At 33.0% G+C, this 25,274-nt stretch overlaps 1 protein-coding gene across 1 annotated transcript in view; it reads left to right on the top strand.

The window, feature by feature from the left end:
• TMPRSS15 (transmembrane protease, serine 15) overlaps window positions 1-25,274 on the top strand; it is a 141,673-nt gene that overhangs the window by 14,110 nt on the left and 102,289 nt on the right. The window contains exons 4-7 of the mRNA XM_008055327.1: window positions 2,016-2,167; window positions 6,895-6,930; window positions 14,413-14,544; window positions 21,099-21,207. Of these exons, the coding sequence (XP_008053518.1) occupies window positions 2,016-2,167; window positions 6,895-6,930; window positions 14,413-14,544; window positions 21,099-21,207 (429 nt within the window). The remainder of the gene's footprint in view (window positions 1-2,015; window positions 2,168-6,894; window positions 6,931-14,412; window positions 14,545-21,098; window positions 21,208-25,274) is intronic.

Raw genomic sequence — 25,274 nt, 5'->3', positions numbered from 1 at the left:
GAATTATTAAAATTGCAATTGACAGAATACATGACTAAAATTGCCTTAAGTAATAAGGGTTTATCATCTGGGATCATAGGAAATCTGGAGGTTTTAGCAGAGGTTAATTATGTGTTATAATGACAATGATATAATCAGGGATTCAGATGCTTTCATTTTTTCACTATGCTACCTTTAACTTGTCAACTGTGGCTTGACTCATGTTCTCAAGATAAATGTGGCAGTTCTGGCTGTGATATCTAGACAAAATCATGTTCAACAAAGCAGAGTAGTAGTCCACTATAGTTTGGGAAACATTTTTCAGAAATTTCCCACGTACTTTCCCCTCCTACTCCACCCATTGACCGGGGCTGGGTCATATACCCACATATTAAAAATTTGTTTGACATGAGAAATAGTTAAAGAAAAATGTCACCTCTCCTGAGAAAATGTAGGGTTGTTTTCCAGTAAAATTAGGGATTAGTCATATAGAAAAATTGACTAGTGTGGAAGAGTAGATAAAAGCAGTGTCTGTGACAAAATGTGTCATTGTTAAGGACAACAATAATTCCATGTATCAGTAAGTCTGGGAAACCTTAAATCAAAGAATTGCTAAGGAGCCTTCTTCTTACAAGATTTGATTACTGTGATTTAAGCAAATGATTGGAAATACACCTTAAGTAATTGATTTAACAGATTTGAAGTATGATAATATTATATCAGAGTATCCTATTCATTTCAAAAATGGAAAATCAGCTATATTGAAAAAAAGAAGTTTTACTCAACTGTGAAGCTAAATAGTGAACAAAGGTCAAGAAGCTACACCCTACCTAGTGGAAATGCTGATCTGCAATATCTTTCAGAAACATTCTGGTCCTGTACACAATCATGGAAGAAAAAAAATAAATTTACTCTATCAGTATAGATTGGGTTCTATCAGTATAGATTGGTAAATAAAGAACTCTTTTGACATTGTCAAAGTCCTTCAAGATGCTCATAAACTTATAGCTATCACAAGAATATATGAGTATAACTCTTATAATTTGAAACCAACAAATACACCATGTAAAATTTGGTTTTCCCTAGTCTGTCTCTTAATGAATCAAGTACACCTGAGGAGCCCCAGCTTATTGAGGGGTACAGAATAAATATCATCAGAGTTAGAATTTGTCTCACAAATGATTGTATCCTAAAAGCATGAGGCAAATAGAAATGGGAGCAGAAGAGCAAACTTTTCTTAAGTAACTCTACAGACAAAAATGTGTTTATTTTTATTTTTATTTAAACTGAAAAAGATCACTTTGTAAAATGCATGTTACAGAGCAGGAGATAAAATAAAGAGAAAGAGAATTAGGGCCATATGGTTGAACTTTAATGCAATGGTTGAAGATCATGCAGGCAAGACAATCCCAATTCACAGCTATGAAACTGAATATCATGCAAGTCTTCAATAACCCTAGGTATCCTTATTTTCTTCCTATCCCTTGAAGTTAGGGCACGTTTGTATATTTCATGTTAAGCAAAATAAAGAAGAAAAAGTTGATATTGATTAGTTGCTATAAGCTTGCAATCAGATCTTTAAAACTAAATAGAAAAATTTGATTTGAAACCAGTGAAACTACTTTAGATTTCTCTTTACTTAGAAATCATTCATGAGAAATTAAAAATCCATGTCTCATTCCTTCAAACAGTAAACTCAGAGTCTGGTACCATGTGATTTTGTTTAATTTAACACAGGTGACTTGGGGGAACAGCCTTACCTGGAGATTGTGTGTAACACAAAACTCAGAAAACTCAAATTTCACTTTTGGATCTACTTTTGAGTTTGCTTTTTTGGAAACCCATTTAGTCTTTCAATTCCTTTTTCTTTCACTCATGAAAGAAAGATAATATTTGATATAACTTACCTTACACAGGTATAATAAGGATTAGGAAGGTGATAACTGTAGAGAATTTCAAAAACATTTTACATGAATTAAGCACAAATCACTTGAGGACGGCTGACTTTTCCTCTTGTATCATCTTTTTCTTTGCAGAAATGGCAGCATTGTGGTCATATTTGACCTTTTCTTTGCCCAGTGGGTGTCAGATGAAAATGTAAAAGAAGAACTGATTCAGGGCATTGAAGCAAATAAATCCAGTCAACTGGTCACTTTCCATATTGATTTGAACAGCATTGATATCCCAGGTATCTGTGAACATTATTTGATTTCTTTGAATCATTAAGCTATGAAATTAAAATCCTAGCAATATACCTGGGAAGCAGTGGAATCATCCTTGACTTTAGGAACATGTCTTATTGCCTGAGGTGACACATTTACATTAGAAAAGTAAAATAGGAAGAAACCATATTTGAAGAAAATTGTAAGTGAGAAAAAGCATGTAAGATATCAAATATCAAAAAGGTTCCGAAAATTCTGGAATGCACAAATATTTATGGATCTCATACATTCTTTGCATTGGTCAAGCACACCCTGTCACTTCGGGATTAGTGACACTAAGTCACACTAGTCATTTTCTGATTGAATTAGTAACATTGTTAGATAACAAAGTTAGGTGGCATGGTCCATTCTCTAACTGAGAAACTAAAAGAAGTAAAAAGGAGAGGTCAGTGAGTTTGATCCATTCCAGTTATTTACTTATAAAAATTAAAATCTTATTTTAAAAATGATAAATAAGTTTAAGGTAACAATAAGTCAAAGAAAAAAATATGAGGAATCAAAAATAGTAACGGTGCCGGGCTCGGTGGCTCAGCCTGTAATCCCTTGCCTTTGGGAGGTTGAGGTGAGTGGATTGCCTGAGCCCGAGGGTTCGAGACCCGCCTGGGCAGCGAGACCTCATTGCTACAATAAATCAAAAAATCAGCCGGGCATGGTAGCGCATGCCTGTAATTCCAGCTATTCGGAAGGCTGAGACGGAAGGATCACCGGAGCCCAGCAGGCCGAGGCTGCGGTGGCCTGGAGCAGCCACTGCACTCCAGTCTGGGCGACCAAGTGAGACTCCAACTCAAAAAAAAAAAAAAAAAAAATAGTAACAGGACAATATGCCTTTCAATGCTTAGACTGTTCTAAATGTTTCATTCTAGTTACCTCCCATTCAATTTAATTCAACAAACATTTATACTATGTGCTTATTTTGGTTGAGAACACTAGTAATTTGCCAGTAGCATCCAGTTCTACTCCTCTAGCCACAAACCTTGGGACTAAATATGTTTTGGAATTCAGAAAATTTTAGATGTGAAAAAGTTAGACAGGATAAAAATATCCACACCAAGTGAAATAAATGCAAACCTCAAATAGCCTAAGTATTCAACTAGTTTTACCCAAAATGAGATCAGTCAGTATAGATTAACCTCTAAATCAAATATATAAAAACATGAGGGAGTCTTTTTTTTAATTTATTTATATTTTATAATAATAGATACAAAATTGTGGACCTCTAATTGCCTTTCTTCACAGCATTGGTTCATCAAGCATTGGTTTCCTCTTTAATTCATTCTCCTGCTATACCCTGCAACTCTTACTCAGTGAGAAGTTGTTTCCTAATGCTTCCTCTCCTATATGGTTTGTTCCCCTCTGTCAGAGCTGCAAGCACAGAGACAGTCTGTTTTGGATCTTTGTCTGATTTGGATAGGCTGAAAACTATCACTGGCTATTATTAGCTAGTGGTTTACTTATCAAGATTTTAATTCTCTACATCAATCCTATCATGTGATTGCCTAATCACACAGCTATTTAGAGTTATATCCGTTATTCTGATGTAGGTGGTCTGACCCTATATGTGTGCTCTTAACTCATTATACTGAAGTTTATTTATAACAGTTTTATCTTTGAGCACTGTTGATTAATTTTTTCAGTCATTTTTTTCCCAAAAATTATTATTTTATTATCTTTTTTTTTTTTTTGAGTTGGAGTCTCACTCTGTCGCCCAGACTGGCCACTCCCGGTCACCGCAGCCTCGACCTGCTGGGCTCTGGCGATCCTTCCACCTCAGCCTTCCAAGTAGCCGGAATTACAGGCATGCGCTACCACGCCCGGCTGATTTTTTGATTTATTGTAGAGATGAGGTCTCGCTGCCCAGGCGGGTCTCGAACCTGCAGGCTCAGGCAATCCACTCACCTCAGCCTCCCAAAGGCGCGGTATTACAGGCTGAGCCACCGAGTCCGGCTATTTTATTATCTTTATTTGAATGTGCCTTCATTTCTGGAGGTTTATTTTGGCAAATTAATTGATAAATATGCTGAAACATTTTCATAACTCTCCACAATTAAATTATTTTGAGAAGGAGAGTTCAAGGTTTTAAAATTATATATTTATTCAATAAAAGTATATATTTTAGTTAATTTAGACTTAATATCACAAATGCAGTAAATAATGTCACAACATCAACTCAAGAATATTCTCAACTAGTAGAAGTTATTTTTAATTTGCTGAACTTCATTAATTCACATGTATTAACATGGCCACCAAGCTTAATTGTAGGTATTTAAGTTTAATATTAATAAGTATCATGTGACTTTTCAAGAATATAACATTTTTAGATTGATTAAGGACTTCATAAATACCTTGGATTTTTATATAATACACTAATAAAATATAATAAAAGTTAAACTATGAAATAAAAAATCTTATAAACTTCATTTTGTTATCTTCTTGATCAATATTCTAACATATGACATTTACAAAATTGCAATAGTTTTATGGAAACAAGATAATGCAAAAATGTTGAAATAAGCAATCTAATTAGTAGAAGAAAATATACTTTTTAGCCCACTTAACATCAGCATAGTTTTGAATATTAACAAATTCACTAGATGAGGGTTTTTGTATGAGACATGCTTTGATTTTCTTTATATTTTGCATAGCTGAGTCTATATTTTGAAAACAATTAAACATGGTAAAAGTTGAAGAAAATAGCCAATTTTTATCTTTTATGTTAAAAATGAATGTTTAAATTAAGAACTGTTCAGTTCAAAGTAGATATGTATTATGCTATAGTCTGCTTTGCAATTGATATCTTCTATAGGTTTCAGTGCAAAACCAGTGGCTTTAGGTATGCCAATTTCAGGTGTTTCATATTACACAGTTTCTTTAAATATAAATTATTTTATATAGCAATGATGATCCAATAAGTACCTTTCTTAAATGGATGCAAAATAAAGCAAACTTTTTGCATAAGTAAATTGAATAGAAAGAATATGCAGATTCTGGAACTTAAATGTATTAAAGTACAATAAGGAATAGAAAGGTTGAACATGAGAAAATGTAAAATAAAAACTCTAAAGGATCAGATGCCCTTTGAATGAATATTCAAACAGTATTCAATGTTTTGTAGTATGTTTATATCACAAGTCTATGTGTCAAATTAACTTTTCTTTATTGCAGCATCTTTGGATAATTTTTCTACAGTAAGTCCTGCAACAACTTCAGGTCAGTGTTTGTAGCATTTAAAAAAATACAACATTGGGAAAATATACATAATTTTTTCTTGTAGTTTTTTCTGACACATTGACTCTTTATATTAAAATGTAAGAAGCATACATTGGTTAGGAATAATGTAGTTCATAATATTACAAGGTTTATAATGACTAGTTACTTGTGGCAAGAATATATATTTCCAATTTCAATGTTCTTTTCATAATTTAAACTTTATAGACATTTGTATATATGAAGTGTGTGTGTGTGTGTGTGTGTGTGTGTGTGTGTGTGTGTGTGTGTGTGTGTGTGTGTGTGTAGCAACCCCCAAAATGGCTCAATCATGGCATTTTGGAGATGAAGCCACGGAATTTGTAAGGTCGCTAAAAATGAGATAAAGAAAGTTTGAAAGTTATTCAAATGATGACTTTCAGAATGTATTGCACTTTTTGAAAAGGAGAATTTAGGCTTAACATTAACTACTTTATTTAGTATTCTCTTCACTCTATCTTTCTAATTACAATAGATCACTGCTACTGATAAAATTTAGAACTTCATTTTGTTTTATCAAGATCACACCATATTGAAAGAGTTTCCTTTAGGAAATTATTAATAACTTTTAGAATTAACCTAAGTTATCTTTAAAAATAAGATTATTGCGCAGTAGAAAAAAGCACTAAAATTGAAGCTAGAAGATTTGAAACACTAATCCTGGCTCTGTCAGCCAGTAGAATCACTGGGCATATCTCTACTTTTCTGAAAAGTTGACTTCCTATAAATTGTTTCTAATAAAATGTGTCTGAATATTTCAGATGTCATCCTAAATATCAACATTATAGATAATTTGTAAAAGAATAAATTATTATAAAACTATGAAAATATTACTTTTTGGTATTATCTATAATCATGACATTTTCATAATATTTGTACCTATAATCATGACATTTTCATAATATTTGAAAGCCTATTTTTTTCAAATTATTCTCTTAAGCCAAGTACTATATTTTATGAACATTACTTTTTTTAATTATCAGAATGATCTTGTAAAGAAGTACTATTTTCCATTTAAAAATAAATTAAGTTATAAGTAACGTGCCCAGGGTCACACAGCTATTAAGTGTCACACTCAGAAATCAATTTCTCAGAAATCAATTCCTTCTGATTCCAAAGCCCGTGGTTCTATTTCAGATAGCATCAGATTAACCTAGAACATTTAAGTCTATATTCACTATGAAATTAATAAGTCTTCCTCATATCTAGTTATTGATCATTAAATAACATTGTCTTCTTAGAAAATAAAAGATGAGTTAAAAATATGAAATTCTACATTATTAAAAATCAATGAAAACATGTTTATTCTTAGATTCATGTGCAAATGACATATTCCTAAATTAATATATACTAATAATTCACAAAAATATTAAAAATTCTCAGGTTAAATATTACACAGAATATATAAGTTTTTTAAAATCAGCTTAAAATATATAATTTATCTTTACAGACAAGCCAACAACAAGCAGTCATCTGACAACTCCAGGTTAATTATAATAATATTATTTCTATCTTTTGAAAAAAAGTTGTTACTTTTTTTAGGTTTCTGAAATTCTTTGATGCCACCACAATTAATATTACACTTATTTTATAAATAAGAAAACTGGAGCTTAAAAATTTACAGTTCTAGACTAACATTTCACCAAGGTAAACAATATATTTAGGGTTAATGCATGAATTGTCTGACCTCACTCCCATCCTGTTAGAATTGGGATCATTATCTATTGCTAAGAAGGCCATCAATAGAATAAAAATGTTTTTCCAGAAGGAATGCAGGTTTCATCTAATGTTAAGGATTTTTTTCTGTGAATATTCTCTCTACCTAGAAGTTAGACATACTTGCTCTCTCTTGTTAACACAGTACTCAAGGCCAAAGTAATACCAAAGTTGTCTTGAATTCATTCATTTAATGTTTTTTTTTTTTTTACATTGAGTATCTACTTTGAGCCAACTTCTAGTATGTATCTTTGATGTGGTGGTTTCTCTGAATTTCGAGTAATTGTTCACATGCTATTTTCTATCTGCCAGTCAACTAAAATATCTTCTACGGTCCTGAATTACTCTTCATGATAAATGTCCTGGGTGTGTGCCTAATCCCTTGGAGTAAATTCAGTAAAGGACATACTGTATAAATCGTCAGTCAACTCCCAAGAATAATACCCCCATTTTATATTATTAAAATTTATATAAAATATATAATTTACATACAAGGAAAGAACATTTGTGAAACTATAAATGTCATTCTAAGTAAGAATGCATAATTCTTGCATAAAATAATGAGCATGATGTTTGAAAAGCAAAATATCACATGAATCACTAATCCAAATGCTTTTTGAAATAGACCATCACAACTCTAAAACCCACTAAAGATCTATTATGATAGGATAAGCCTGACTGCAGTTGTATTTAGGTTATATCCAAAACGCAGCATAACAAATTGAAAAAAAAAGTCATTGAGTCCATATTCTCTTCTCCAATGTTATCTATATCTATATCTATATCTATCTATCTGTCTATATACCCCTATAAATATATTTATAGCATCTTCAATTATTTTTTTTTTAAAAATGCTTTTAGGATTGATAATAACTAATTCTTTTGGTCTAAAAATAAACTGAAAAAGTAATCTTAATATACACATATTTTGAGAAATTTGCTCCTAAGACTTTGAAAGTAGGCAACAAATATTCAGTTTAGTGCTCTGTTATCTATTTATTGGTTCATTGAGTGATTCACCTAACCTCCATTTATTAAGGTCCTCTTATCTGTATTAAATGTTCTAAGAAAGATATGTGGAATGACTTAGGTGGAAAAGAATCAGTTTTAAATAAAGTAAGAAAGTCTTTGACTTAGAAAAGTTATTTCTCCTTTATTATCCTCAAGACAAACCTATGAAAAGTATATAGAATGTGTTGAACCATATATCATTTCCTCTGATCAAAGAAGGAAATGATGGAGGAGGGAACAGAGCATGAGAAAGCACTCCACCCAAATTTTTCTCTCCTGGGGTGGGGGATAGAACAGAAATTTCCTTTCCTACGTTTAAACTTAGCTCTATCCTTCATATTTTATACGAATAACTGATAGTCAAAATAAAGATTAAAAAGTAACATAAAATTCTTAATCACTAAAAAGACGTGGGTAACCCATCTATCTCCTAATTTTACCAATTATTCTTTATATATTTGGCCAGCTATCTAACTTCTTTGAACTTTATATTTATTATCTAAAAATATAGATTAAAGAATATATATATCTTAGATATATTATGAGAATTGAAAGAGATAAACTCAGATACTACTGTGTTGAGGTCATCATAGTGACTCCCACAAAAGGGGAACAACCAATATTAGATCCTTCTCTGTTCCCTCTGCTGGCTTCAATAAAATAAAACCAAACAGAAAAACAAACACACATACAAACCTTATGTTAACTTTACAAAAAAGGGCCGGCTCGGTGGCTCAGCCTGTAATCCCGCGCCTTTGGGAAGCTGAAGTGAGTGGATTACCTGAGTCCGCGGGTTCGAGACCTGCCTGGGCAACTTGGCGAGACCTCATCTCTACAATAAATCAAAAAATTAGCCGGGCGTGGTAGCGCGCGCCTGTAGTTCCAGCTACTCGGAAGGCTGAGGTGGAAGGATCGCCGGAGCCCAGGGGGTCGAGGCTGCGGTGGCCGGGAGCGGCCACTGCACTCTAGTCCGGGTGACAGAGTGAGACTCCAACACAAAAAAAAAAAAAAAAAACACACTTTACAAAAAAGATTATTCAAAACTAAGTTCAAAACCAGATAATTATACTTGGCAATACTCATCTTAATCTGAACTTTCATGTCACCAAAAAAAACCCCACTGTTTCCAAACATTTCCTCTTACTGGAGATAATATTGAATTACCTTAACAAAACCATAAAGGATAATCATAAGGTAAGTAGGTGGCAGAATGTCATATTCTTTTTTTTCTTACAAAATCCATGTACTACATGAGCGCCTAATTGTCCTTCTCATTTCTTCCTCTCATACGGCAAGATACTATAGATTTATAGACAGGAACAACGCAATTAAACTCGAAAACCGAAGTTTCCAAGTAGTAATTTGTTATGAATATGCCTTTCAGGGATGTTAAGTTTATTCTCACTTTTATATGCCTGGAGATGGAGTTTGAGAAAAATCAACAAATGCATGCATCATATACCTGGCATTAGTGCTATTATAAATTCTGACAAAGAGAGTTTTTGTATTATAACGGTACAAAGTCCATGAGGATTATGCTCTATCATTCAACTGCCTTTGTTGCCAGTTACCTTAAAGTTTTACTAACCCGTTTGGAACACCAGAGGCAGGAATGGAAACTAAGGTCACATTATATAGATTGATTTCTTGGCAGCTACAGAATGCCTACAGGGGCTGTTTGGGGAAATTGCTCATATGTTTGTAGGGTTTCTAGACCACACTTTGTTTTAGTCCTTCCATACTTACTGTGTAGGCAATGATGGAAGGCTAAAAAAAGTTTCACTATCCTGAGCTTTGTCAATCTTATACAAAATGCAATCTTACTACAATTCTACTATGTGGAAGAGTTTAGGGGACCAAAGAAAAAGAACTATGGACTGTTAGTGAAGAACATGAGTGGACCACTGCAACCTAGGTAGAATTATGTTCGTCAGCTTACTTGATCTAATACTGAGACCCAGAGACTTTATCTAATACCACATGCATTGTGACTTTAAGTATTTTTCTTTCTTTGCATTTAAGAGAAAGCATTGGCTAGGTACGATGGCTTATGTCTGTAATCCCAGCACTTTGGGAGGCAGAGGTGAGAGGACTGCCTGAGCCACGTGTTCGAGACCAACCTGGGCAACATGGCAAGACCAGGTCTCTAATAATAAATCAAAACGTTAGCCGGGCATGGTGGCACACACCTGTAGTTCTAGCAACTTGGAAGGCTTAGGCAGAAGGATCGTCTGAGTCCAGCAGGTCAAGGCTGCAGTAGCTATGATTGCGCCATTGCACTCCAGCGTAGATGACAGTGAGACTCTGACTCAAAAACAAAACAAATTTTTTTAAAAAAGCATTTATATATTACTAAGCACACTCTTCTAATGTATGACATTATACCCACATGATATTGGGACTAGTAAGTATCTTTCCACAATAATTTCATTTGGATTGAAAAGCTATGATCTTGCTACACAAAAACAAAAACAAACCTAGATTTGTTCTTTCAATGTAACTGAGAGTTTCTGTAAGGTGATATCTATCTTCCAATATAGTACAGTGAAATAAAATTGGTCTCTAGAGGCAGACATTCATGGATCCAGAATCTGATTCCACTTCGAAGTAAGCTGTAAGGATCTCAGACTTAATTTGTCTGTAACAGCTTAGGCCACCAAGTACTATTTCTTCCATTTAAATGATAGGGAAAACAAAATCTAAGATTTGTAAGTTATGATATTCAATTGATCATTGTGTACATTACATTTCTTGTAAATGATTTGGAAGACCAAAAAATGGACTTTAGTCTGTTTATCTACCATAATAGGTTGAACAGAATCTATATTGAGTAAGCACAGGAGATCCCCAGCCCCGAATCACTGAAAATTATTTTGACTTTGGATCACTCTGAAGTAATAACCTGTGAGTTTACACTGAATCCTTTACAATACAAATATAAAAGAAGAAATAAAATCTTTTTTCTTCAGAATTCCAAAAAATACTAATTTGCTAACATGTTTTTATAATATTCTAAAACTTTGTATCCTGGAGATAAAATATTATATAAACATAAAATCATGTTGCAAATATTTTTCCCAAGGAAGTTAACAGTGCCTAATATTCAGAAAATTTGGTCAACTTTCAATAAACTAAATTAAGTATCATTCTGCTTGTGTACATTTCTTTAAGTAGACTTGATTAACTCTTCTCTAAAAATTTCCTGTTGAGAAGTACAGTTTGATATAGACTTCTTAGAAAGAAAGAAATACTGGGGCAAACTTTGAGGAATAAAATGCAAATCAAATAGTACTCAAGTTGAAAAACTCTAGAATGTAAGGTCATTTAAAAAAAACTGATATCTGGGAAATTTCTGTAACAGCTAATGTGTTAATCAATGGTTTTGTTGGAAATTATGATCATACATGTGTATGCAAGAAAATGAGAGAGAGAGAGAGAGAAAATAAAATTGAAAGAATACAATTTGACAAAATCCTAAAACTTACTACCTTTGTATCAAAATTCTAATCTTATTTTTATATTAGTTTCAATATGAGAAACTCCTCTTTCTTCATGAACCAAGTCAACTAAAGGGTGTTTATGAAGCAGAGTCTAGAAAGAGACAGAATGAAACCGACAAGAATAATTAATATTCTCACCTTTAAATCAAAATACTTCAAACTTGACTCATTGTCTAATCTCACCATCTGCTCCTCTTATAATCACTATTGTGACAGATGACCATTAGAAATCCAGCTGACAACTCCAGTGATTCAACTGCCCTCTCCTTCACACCCCTCTCTCCGCTTCTCCAAATCTTGGCCAGAATTGTATCTGGTCCATGACTTTCATCAATTCTACCTGTAAAGGAGCAATTGAGTCCATGTCCCATCTCTTCTGCCAGTGTGAGTTCTAGCCCTCATCAACTTTCACATGGACTGCTGAGACAGCTTCTCAGTTGGTCTTTTTTCAAGTGATTTTTCACATGGTCACATAATATTCTTTATGAAACATGGAGTGGCCATATCACAGAGATATGTAAGATCTTTCCATGTCCCTGTCTATTGGAAAATATTTCTAACACATGACAAAAATAAAAAGATCCTCCAGAATCTGGCACTAAACTGCCTTTCTGCTATGGCTTCCACAACCATCCTGCCATCCAGGTAAGTGAAACTCACTTGTTTTCCATATACTGATGTACTTCTGACATATCACCAAGTACATTCAATATACTTGTCTCCTTGGTTTCTAGGCAACTTTTAAAATCTAGTTTACATATGACCACTTCTGTGAAGATGTTTTGAATTTTCGCCTCAGAAGGAAACTAATCGTCTGATCCTTGATGCCTCATAGCACTTTTTAATATTTCTTTAAAAAACATAATTAGGTAATAAATCAGTCCACTAAATTCCAAGCTCCCTGAGAATAGAGGTTCAGTCTTATTCATTCTTTTAACTCTCTCCCTTAAAATTCCATGACACAAATAAGTAGATAAATATTTGTAGAGTGAATGAATGATAGTTAGTGAGATCAAAGGGTCCTGAGTGGTACACTTGCCAGTGTGGTTTTAGGTTCAATCTAGAGCTCAATAGGCAACAAACAGAAACGGAAAGCATTAGAAATTGAAGCTCCCACGAGAAGTATTAGGACAGTAAAAATTATATATCTTTCTAGCTATATCCAAATTCTAGTCTTTTAAATGTTGAATACTTAGAATTATATTAGCTATGTTAAAATAAGACAGTTTCAAGTATACTGTTTTTGTAAAATATATTAATCAATTGTTTATGGAATACTGTCAAATATGCCTTTTATAGATTAGGGATTCAATAATTTAGGACTCTCTTGATAATTAACTCTTTGATATTAACAATTATGCAATTTGGGTTTATTAAATAGCAATAAATAATTATTGTTTATTATTTAAAATGGGGGTATTCTGACATTTGTGAATGGCTCTGGTCTTTTTTCTGCCCTATTTTAGATATTAGATATTCCATGAATTTCCCAGTGATTTATAACCATTTTAATTAGAGGTAGTTCCAAAAGTCTAATCTAGTTGTACAGATAGCAATCCTGTCTAATTGTTTCTAATTATGTATTATCTTAACAGATCAATTGACACAGACACTTTTATTTTCCCAATTCATTTTATGGAGCATAAAAATAAATGTCAGAATTTTATATTTTTAAAACCCAGTAGATGGCAGTGCTGGCTTTAGGATTACAACAACAACAACAACAACCAAAAAATGCTATTGAATTAAATATTTCAAAAACTTTAAATCGTCATTCTTGTTCTAGTTAGAGACGAAAATGTTTCCACATTGGTCCAAAAAAATAAAAACTTATACCTCTATTTTGTGGACAATAAAAATATGTCGTCTTTTTAGAATTGCACTTACATTTTCCAAGTTGGTTTCCAGAAGTAAAATACATTTTTTGGTACATTTTTACAAGACAAGTTGAAAGGTGTAAATTGTTCAGATCCCAGCCAGAATATGGCATAGAACCTTGAGGAGATGTGTTTGCATCTTACCCTCCTTAAGAATCTCTGACCCAAGGAACAAAGAAAAATTGAATGGAAATAGCCATTGGGATTCACCGTTGCTCGATGTAGTAAAGCACTGGAAATTTTAAGTGTTTTGTCTTACTTTAAAACAGCATTTGCTGATAAATGTTACTCTAAAATCCAAGTCTTGACTTAAGCTCCATGAGAACAGAGGTTCAGTCTTATTCATTCTTTTAACTCTATCCCTTAAAATTGCATGACACAAATAAGTAGATAAATATTTGTAGAGTGAATGAATGATAGATAGTGAGATCAAAGGGTCCTGAGTGGCATATGTTGACATCTGACTATATCTTCAAAGAATGTACTTATGAGTAAATGAATTGGCTGCTAGTATTGATACTGCAGGTGTTGTGATAAAGTTTCCAATGAATTTATCCTATAACACAACACAAGGAAGTATAAATATGAAGGACTTAATGTCCAGATTGTAATGTTGAACATCAAGATTAAAATCAACAATATAAGCATTCAAATTTACCATCTATAAAGAGGTGTATATTTTTTCAAAACTTAAATTTCTGTATTTTTACAGATGATTTATTTATCAAATGAAATCATACTTCTATTAGGAATTGAAGTACATACTTACAAATAAGAAACTCAATGGCAAAAAATAATAAATATTCCAACATTGGACATATCTCACCAATTGGAATTTTAAATAATTTCTTTTTTTTTTTTAAGGAAATGTCTCAGTAGAGTGCCTACCTGGAACAAGGCCTTGTGCTGATGCTCTGAAGTGTATAACAATTGATTTATTTTGTGATGGACAATTAAACTGTCCAGATGGTTCTGATGAAGACAATGAAACCTGTGGTAAGTTAATACCCCTACTCTTTCCTTTTCCATTTATTCTCCCTCACTATACACACACACACACACACACACACACACACACACACACACACACACATACACACACAAATCAGATATCTGAAACTACTAAAGAATAAGCTATTCCAAAAGCTATGTTTATATATAACATAAAATTTAAAAAATAGTATTAATATTTTCCTAAACTTCATACATTGCATTAAACATATTAACTACATCATTTTGGTACCATTGAGTTTTCTTTTAGAACTGTTGAAAGGTTATTGTGATTAACAATATCTGTCTTGAAGGTGGGAAGAGAGTGTCAATAATTTTCATCCCGACTTGAGATTAAACTACTTAAAATTATTATGACCTTGACTTCTTACATATACATTCTCACTTCTTACTAATGGTTTTTCATGTGTTTTGCCATCATTTTTCTATTAGTCTTTCATTTTTTAACATTTTAACAGTACCCAACTCAATGAATACCATTTTAAAATTTTGAGTGTTGCATTTATTTGCCTCTTGTAGCACTGCAAATTATGAACACCAGTTATGAATAAGAGCTTAATGCCTGATAAGTAAAACATCTGTGGTTTACTTGTATATGTTGACATCTGTTTTGAGTGTTAGTAATAATAATATTTTATTATTTTTATTATTTGGCACTTAAGTAGCTCTTACTATATGCCAAGCATGGCTTTAAGTGGTTTAAACATATTTATTCTTTGGCTTACTTCTTTATTTTATAGCTGGTTTCCATTTAGAAAAGTTTACTATGAAGCAGCATCTAAGTGGATAATTTATTTTTTGTGTACAACATAGCTAAGAAAATGGCCGTGTAAAACCAGAGTAGCTCCCCTTGTCCACAATTTCCACAGTTTCACCTCCCGTGGGTCAAAATATCAAATGGAAAATTCCAAAAACAAAAAAAATATGAATTTTGCATTATGTCCTTCTGAATATTGTTATGATTGCTCTATTTTATTATTTCTTTGTTGTTAATCTCTTACTGTGCATACTTTATAAGTTAAACTTTATCATAGATATATATATACATAGGAAAAAACATAGTGTAAGTAAGGCTTGGTACTATCCATGGTTTCAGGCATCCACTGGGGGTCTTGGAACGTAAACTCTGTAGATAATGGGGAATTATTGTACTTGGAGAAGTCTAACATATATTTTTTAATTCACACAGAAAGCATGAATTGCACATTTTTTGGTATGGCTTATAATATTTTAAAATTGATCATGAGTACAATTAGTTATTCAAGTGTATTAAAGGCTTTAGTTACTATTTGCCACACTTCTCTTTTTATTATGTGTTACATTTTTCTCATCTTGCTTGATATTAATCGAATGTTCCAATAACAACCAAAGTTTTAAAAATTACCTATCCACTTTGTACATATTTTGAAAGACAGGCTGTTGATCTGTTTCCCAGTACTGGATTCAACAAAAGCCAACTCTACTACAGAGACTTCCACTAAGCAATCCCAATTCGAATGTTCTTGGATAAAATTCAACCCTTTAAAGTTTAACTACGTACTTTGAAGTGCACTCAGAGCATATTGGAAGAAAGTGCAGGCTACAGAATATTTTTAAATCTATTTTATATAACTAAGTTACTCAAAAGGAAGAAAGCAGCCTTCTTTTTTTGCTATGGTGTTCAGGTATTTTCCAAAACCTTTTCATAACAAATATGATACAAGTATGCCATCATGAGGTAACAAAGGCAATGCTGACTTTTAGTTCAAAGATAATAATGTATGTCAGTTTAGATACACAGCTTTAAACCACTGTGCAATGATGCTTACCTAAAATAGGATAAATAAATCACTAATAAATTAGATGAATCAAATAAACAGAAAGTGTAGCACACCTATTTTCTGATCTCTACCCCATGGAGTTCATTGTTTTCATGATAAATCATGATCAGTGCACATCAAAAAATAACCACAGATATATCATGTAAGTGTGAAAATTTGTCCTACCGTAACTTTTAAGGCCAATAATTGTTTGTCTGAGCCACTATAAACTCATGAGATGACCCTCAATATTAAAACCTAATTGTTTAAATGCTTTAAAAAACATAATCAAGCTACATTATTACTTTTTGGTATCATGGTGGTTTTGTGTTTCTTGAAATTTGGTAGTGACAAGCCTTTCATGTCACTGACTCTGTTAAGTCTCTAGATACTTCTTTTCCATTTTCTTGATTCTCTTATTTGTAGTTCACAGTTGGGATTGTATCTAATTTGGTAAATACATTTAAAACATTTCTGGGATAAAGTAGTGGAAAATACAAGAAATTAGCCTATGCTTATCCAGCAAGAATTCAAGAGTACAAGTTGTATTTATTTTAATCATTGATGGTGATGAACCCACAAGCCTAGTGGATTTCAGTACCAACTCAAGCTCCCAGCATCACCTCTACCTGAAAGCTCCTGTTCATCAATCTACATTCACACATGAATTTAAGATAATTTTCTCTATATGAAATTGACCTTTAGTCTCTCTCATGTTTATTTATTTATTATATTATTTTTTGCTCCAGGTGTGAGCTCTAATTCTGATTGTGCTGTTAACAGAATCACGTTAATGTTGACTTCCTCACACAGCTTCCTTTTTTAGTCTTTAGTTATTTGGGTTTGCAGAACTTATAGCTGACTATAGCTGAATGAAGATTTCTTTAAATTGTTTTTCTCTTATTAGAATTACATCAGCAAAAAAGTTCACTTTTAGCTGACACATGAGAAGAAAAGATGCTGACTCACAGACTTTAGGTCAAGGCACAGGACCATTTGGAAGTTGGCAAGTGTCTTCATAGTTTGTATGTCTCATTTGCACGAGCATAATAGACCTGGTGGGTGGTATATAGATCATGTTTCATGTTTATATCTTGGAGAATTCAATGGTCTGAGCAAACACACGATTAGTAAATATTGTACCAGCAGAGGGAGCTCTCAACAGTCCTAAGCACGTACCTTTATGAATTCAATCTCATCACGGGTAACGTTTATAGCATGGCTGTTATTATTGGACAGTTTCATTTATCTTCTTCTCAGAAGTTTTTTTCCAGATGCTGCACTAGGAAGCACTGTGCAGTCTAAAAAGTCATAATTCTGAACACGCAGCATTCCTACTCATCCACAGCTGTTTTTTTTTCCTCCCTAAAAGCCTATCCTGCTTCATTGTAATTTGTATTTAGGTTCTCCAGAAACAGCCTGAAATTAAATGAAAGAATATATGAGAAAGCCTTTTGCAAAAGCCTGCATCTTGAAATGACAATATTTTGTCATTCCAAACTTTGCTGTTAGAGTAACTTAATACTATTGTAATTTTATTCTAAATTCCTTCTGGAATAGTCTTCATCTTTGCCCGCATGCAGGAATTTACCTAAGGCTAGTTAGAGCAGAATTTGATTTGTAGATTATTCATTCCCACTAAACTTAACAAATTCATAGGAAATTAGACAGGGAAATTCTTCAGGACATACTAAATAATACTATGACAAACAATCGTATTAATTTAAAACAATAACTGTTTATTTATAACCTATATCACAATGCATAAAGAATGGCAAAGGGCAGCATTCTACAAAGGCATTCAGGGTGCCAGCTCCTTGCCTGCCACTCTCTCCTCTCTGAGTCTTCTCTGGCTCCTTTACAACCTGCTGACAGACAAGAGAAGAATGTTACAAATCTGCTTAGAAATCATACTTGGAGAGGCCGGCCTCGGTGACTCTGCCTGTAATCCCAGCACTTTGGGAGGCCGAGGCGAGTGGATTGCCGGAGACTGCAGGTTCGAGACCAGCCCAGGCAACTTGGCGAGTCCCCATCTGTATTGAAAAAAAAAAAAAATTAGCCGTGAGCGTGCCACTAAACTCCAGCCTGGGCAACGGAGTGAGACTCCAAAGATCGTATTTGGAAATACACACAATCACTACTACAGTACTTTCTTGGACATCTCAGCCACATGACCTCATCTGACTGCAAGGGATTTGGGGAAGTGTAGTTTAGTCATGTGCCTAGGAAGGGACTGAAATGGGTTTTGTCAAGCATAGAACTATCTTTGCCAGTAGAGACATAACTCAGATTTTTGAAAAATCATAAATCCTCTTGTGCAGCATAAAGCTGTTGATATCTCTCCCAAATAGTGTAGAGAATGGGTGCGAAGAGGTACTACAAATTTAGTAGCTTTGCAAATAAGATTTATTAATTTTAAAACAGATCTTGTTTTGTTCTCTTTTTGTTCTCTTTCTTGTGTTCTTGTTCACAATAAACAGTATAAAATGCTATTGAAAATGTGATCTATATTGTACTTTTGAGAACATTGAAAAAGACGAAACTACTTTTTTTTAAGTTCCTGCTTCTTTTATTTATGCTTTCCCTCTTGCTTTTTAGGTCAAAGAGTGAGAGTTGTCGTTATAATGGCTGTATATATTGTGGTATTAGGCAATATAACACAGTATGCTCTGGACTAAAACTGCCTGGCTTTAACTTGTTGCTTATAAGCTCGGAGTTGGTGCTAGCCACTTGACCCCTCTAACCCTCAGTTTTCCCAGTTATAACTTCATAGGGTTTTTATGAAGATTACATTAATACATATATAATGACTTTAGAAAAATGGCTGGCACATAGTAAACGCTCCATAAGAGTTAGCGGTTGTATTTTAGAGCTGGTAGGATTCATTACTCTACTTCCTTGGTTCCTAAGAATCATAATTCAAATACAAAGTATTTACAATAGCAGTGGAATTTACTGCACTGCCTACAGTCTTTGAGTCCATGCTGTTTCTTGACAAACTGTTATTAAAAGGCTTTATATATCATAAAATGCAAGCAAACACTAAATTTTTTCTTATGGTCTTTGACACTAAGGCATTAATTGTCCCATTTGTTTGGCAAGGTTTGCAGTGGGAAGAGAGATGAGAGCCAGGAAAGAGATTTGTTTTTACAAATAGAAAATTATTTAGTCCTTTATTTAAAAGTCCCATATTTTACTATATGTTTTCAAATCATAAAAAATTATTCTTAATTTTTCTTGTTGCTGTAGTAATTATTATACATAAGGAGATTCAATTCTCTAAACAAACCACAATTTTTCTCTATTTTCTTTCCTGTGTTCGGTGCTGAATAGTCCAGAATTTATTTAATCCTTGCTTCCTGTTCTTCATTTGTTATTTTTTAAAGTTTTTTCTTTTCTTTTCTTTTTTTTTTTGGTCTCCTGCTGGGCATCAGGTTATCAAGTCATATGCCAATGCAGATAATTCCTAAGCCATTGTTTTTAACAGACTTTGAATCTTAAAATTAACTTATCAAGGTAAATTTTTTCTCTTTTCCCCACCCGCCTCCCACCTGTACATTTTTATGCTTTTAAGAAACATACTAAAAATAACAATAACACTATAAAAAGCATGGGATTTTTACCAAGATGCATATGTAGTATTCAACTTTTCAATTTATTTATTTTTATCAGTATAAAATGTTTGTCATATAATAGTTTTCATTGTATAACTTCATAGAATTGCAGTATATTTCAAAGTGAACTTTTTAATACATCCATTTGGGTTAGCTTATTATAGCACTCAGATTGCAAAAGCAACAAATTAATTTGGTTATATTTCTTTGACTCTCCATCTGACATATGAGGAGTTTGCAATCTACCTAGAGAAAAAGGGCACTTTCAAGCCCTTTTTTATTTATCATATTTTTAGAATATGTTGTCAACAGAAGTAACAAAGTGTAAAGAAAATAATATAAGAAAAACTAAAAGTTGTAAAAATCAAATTAATTTTTTTTGCCTTAGCATATACTGCACAGAGTAAGTATACAAGGAAAACAAAAATCTATAGGTATGGCTTCTGGTTCATGCCTCCAAGAAGATTTTAATCTAGATGGAAATTAGGCATATATAAACTAAAACATACCAATAAATGCCTGAGAAAGTTCATGAAGTAAATGTGTTACAAGAGCTATATAAGGAAAATGAGTAATCGTGGGAAGCAAAAGGCTGAAAATATTGAGTTAGATAATGAGTCTATTCAAAAGGAGTGATAAAGTTTAGAAGGTGAGTAAAACAAATTGGATGGAATTCTCTGTGGGCTACTAGCACTAATATTTGACCTTATTTTCATCATTTTCAGGAGAGCATAATATCTTGTGCATATATTTGAAATTCACCTAGCTCCATCTTAATGAGGAAAATAAGACAAAATATTAATTATTATTTGTCTAAATTGGCAGGTTACAATTCATATATATGTGTTTTCTTGCAAATATGGAAGAATGCACTTATGATGCAACTTAGGTATAGGAGTTTAGAAATGGAATGCTTTTCTAAAGTACTTAATGATGGAGCATGTAAGACTATTTGAAATTAGCAGACAGATTTAAAACATGAGATCTTATTTACTCTCATTTGGTTATTTCAGTTTTGTAAAGTAGCCTTGTACAGATTCTGCCATGAGTGTTCTGAGAAATGTTTGTTAACCAATTTGAATCCCAAGATTGTTTTTGTCTAACTTTAACTGGCATCACTTTGCAGCTACAGTTTGTGATGGAAGATTTTTGTTGACTGGATCTTCTGGGTCTTTCCAGGCTACCTATTATCCAAAGCCTCCTGAATCGAGTGTTGTTTGCCAGTGGATCATACGGTAATATGCTATATTCTATTTTCTGTTCTTAAGTCATAAAGTCTTTTTTTGATGCAATGTCTTATCACTTTCAGCAGTAGTTTTTTTCATGATCGTTGTTTTCATTAACTATGAAGTAAAGTCCTTTCAACTGACAAACCTATTACAATGTTACTCTCTTAAATCTTAACCTTTTAAAAAGGTGTTCTGTCCTATGAATAACACTGTCTAATAAATGGAGCCATCTCTTTGGGCTCTAAATTAAGTTTTGTATGTGTACAGTAAGAAGAAATCATGTGCTGGCAAGGAATGACAGTAATAGAAGAAATGGAATTTTATATCACCTACATCTGTCTACAGGATAGTTACCTTCTCACGATGCCAGTACTTGTATGAAAATTTCCAATGATGTGATTTAGTAGCAGTGGATTAAGAGCAGAGAACATCCTCTGTATACAAATTTTTCTTTTTTTGTTGTATCTTGAATGAGATTTGGATCTGTAACTACATATTTGACCTCCAAACTTTTAATTTGGTTGACCAATCCAATCCTTTTGATGATCAAAATCATTGGGTTACTGATAGCTGATCTGAGTGTTTATCTAAGCATTTTTCACAGAAGTAATACCTGAAGTTCCTTCCAAATATTCCAAGGAGAAAAAAAAGTGCTCAAATAAATATGAGGGATATTGAAATAAACTCATTAAAACTTTTTAAAAATTGCAGAACTTCTCATAGCCTTAAATATGCTAATATGCAGTGTCAATCTCCATGAAAAGCTTTCCAATTAAGCCACTGAATATTGCCCCCATAGAGCATGCAGAATAAATGTTCCAAGGAAATCACTATGAAAAGTTATATTCTAGTTCATTTCTCTTAATAGCTGAATGGGCTCATGATTTCCTAATCTGACCTAAGGTATAATAATTTTAGTCATTGTGATGCCTCGCAGGAAGACTAGAGAAATCAATATAATAGCTGATTAATTGATTAAAGAAGGTTCAAAGGCAGACCATCACTTTCTTCCCCAACAAATAACATAAAATGACCCCATAAATAATCACTCATATAGACATATGCCAGAGAAGAGATATGAAAAAAGATTGCTCTACTAAAATTTACTTGACATTATTCAAGTAAAGGACATCCTGTTGTGTTGAATTTCTATTTGTAGCTCAATCCCCTGTCAGATAAGTGATATAACTAAGAGAACAATTTGTTTCATGTTCTAGACAACATGCTATTTGTATGCCAAAAATAAGATTAAATGTTTAAAATGTTCTAAGTTATTCTCGCCAACTGAAGAATTAACCAAGTTGAAAGATATTGCCTCCACTCACATTTATATGTGAAATATATAGCTACATATAATTGCAATAAGTCCCTTACGTGCGATCCTTCAAGATGTGAATTTTCAAAGATCTGAATGTTAGTTATTATGTACAATCACATAAGTAGTTCATGTATCTGGCAACATTGTCATGTGCTGTACTGTAAAATTCAGAATGCTTTCTTTATTTTTTGTGTTTTCTATGTATTATTTGTGTTAAAAAGTACTATAAACCCATTACAGTATAGTACTCTCTAGCTGATGGTGTTAGTTGGGTACCTAAGCTAACTTTGTTGGATTTACAAACAAATTGGAAATATAAATGAGCTCTCAGAATGAAACTCATTCATATGTAGGAAACTTATAGTACATCAAATTTAAAAGAATGGCTATTAGCACTGTTCATTAGGAAAATAATTCAGTTATTAATTTAAAATGTCAGTAGAAAGTCTTAGAAGATCATAAGTTACTTTCACTGATAATGGAAAGAATATATAAATTATATAAAATAATTTGCATCCTTGGGTACACAATTATTTTTTCATGGAAACTTTGAAATATTTTTAATATCAAATAAAAATAATATAATTGTTAATAAAATAACAATAATTTAGTTCTTAATAAATATAGGTCAGATTTAGAGGGTTTATGAGAAGAACACACAATAGACTTTTGTTAAAATAATAATATTCTTTATGCTACAAACTTCCTATATTAATTGAGAAATTTTAGGTCCCATGATTTTTACTGCCTTTCCATTTCTGCACTTAATTTTTGAAACTAAAGAAACCCACTCTTAGGGTAGGGATGATTTGAAAAACCTGAGGAATCTAAAATATTATTCCAAAACAAATACTATGCTTCATGATGCGACTATGATTTAATGAATCACACAAATAATTTATGTTTTTCTCAAAACTGGTTATTATATTAGAGATGCATTGCACTAGATAGTTTGTTTTCTCTCAATAGTAATCAAAACGAGGGTAAAGACAGCAATTTTTCTGCAAGCTTGCAAGAACAATTAAATATTGGAGAAAATGTGTAAGATGTAACTGAACTATATTTTGGGATAGACAAGCTTAGCTGTTGAATTACATTAGGCTACATTTTGCATAAGATCAATAGTGAAGAATATAAATATTGGAGACATTCTGTGTGGATTCAGATCTAGCTTCTTCAGATTCAAGATGTGTGATCTCAGACAAATTACTAAACCTCTTTTGCTCAAAATAGAGTTCAACTACTCTGCTCAAAGTCATTATTAAATATGGTAATAAGTGCAAAGTATGTTTAGCTAAATATTAAGCCCTCAATAAAAGTGGATTATAAAAAGATTAGCTAACAATACAAAAATACAAAGTGTATACATTAAATTTGAAGAAGTGCTCATGTCTTCAAAAAATCAGAAGGCAACCAAGATGTCAAACATTACAAAACTATCTGATTATATCCTTCAGTTAATCTTGGTTTTATAAAGTCCTGTGGTTTTATTGCAAGTCAGTTGGCTTTTCTGAATCAGAAGAAAGTAGAAAACAGTATGCACATTTTTCTCTGGGTTTCTTCTAATTACCTATTTTGAGAAAGCAAAGGACCCTTGAAAACAAAGGCTTCTGGGGAGTTTCTCTGGCAGTCATTCCTTAGTCTCACAGCTTGAAAACATCCAATGAAGAACTCACTATTATTCTTGCCTGGAGTCACCAAAGCTTTAATTAAAAGAGGAGAAATCATTACTCATGGCTACTTTATTTCTTCTGCCTCTGTCTTTAGCTTTGACTCTGGATCCCCTAAACATCTCACTGCACTTACTCGACCCATCCCTGAACTAACCTAAAAGAGGCAGAGCTTAAGTATTTAGCAGTCACCACCACAGCTTTCCTCTCTGTCTCTCAGTCTGGTTTGGGAAGATCTGCTGCTCTGAGAGTAACCATGAGTGTGGCATCTCCTATACTTACCTATCTCACTTCAGGAGCCCTCAAGCCTAAGACACATCACAATCACCCCTGGAGCTTATCACCACATATATCCCAGAATTTACTCCAGAACTGCTGGATCTGATAGGATTGAAGTTCATATGTCATTTTTTTTTTTTTAATAGTCCATCACTGTTCTAACTTTACTTCTCTGGCAACAAACACTGCTCAGGTGCAAAAATCTGTGTTTCCATTTAGATGCCTTTTAATTCTATTTCACTATCATCAACCTCATTATATGAAGACTAATCTCCAGCCCTGAATGTCAGCACCCTGCCCAGAATTATGGTACAGTGTTTGATAAACCTGGGATCTTGCCACAGATGGATATTTCCCAACAATAACCTATTGACTTCCAAACATTAACTTTATGAAGAAGTCCTCAATTGCCTAATTGGCCATGTTACTACTGAGGGCATACCTAAAAACCAAGTTTGCCATGCCCTTGGCCATAATACCTTGTTCTCCCAACATCTTTTAGTGCCAGTTTATGAGACAAGTTCATTTCTCAAGGCTTCTGTTTGGCTTTGGAAACAAGTATCTACCTAATTTGAGTTCTTTGAGTTTTCTCTTCTGGGTTCATTTACAGATAACCCATCCAACCTCATGACCAAGTAAGCTTAAATGTCATCACCCACGCTTTTATTTCTCTTTCTGTCTACTCCCTTTTGGAGGAATTCAGAGGAACTTTGTACTTCCAACACATTCAGAGGAATTGTTTACATTTTTTTTATTCTAACATTTCACTGAAATAGTGGAGTTGTAAATAGAGATTGCCCTAGGCT

Source organism: Carlito syrichta, unplaced genomic scaffold (assembly GCF_000164805.1).
Source record: "Carlito syrichta isolate Samal-C Ts95f unplaced genomic scaffold, Tarsius_syrichta-2.0.1 Scaffold301823, whole genome shotgun sequence".
Taxonomy (NCBI): Eukaryota; Metazoa; Chordata; class Mammalia; order Primates; family Tarsiidae; genus Carlito; species Carlito syrichta.
Note: the sequence above shows the minus strand (reverse complement) of the source record. Positions and strands in the feature narration are given on the sequence as shown.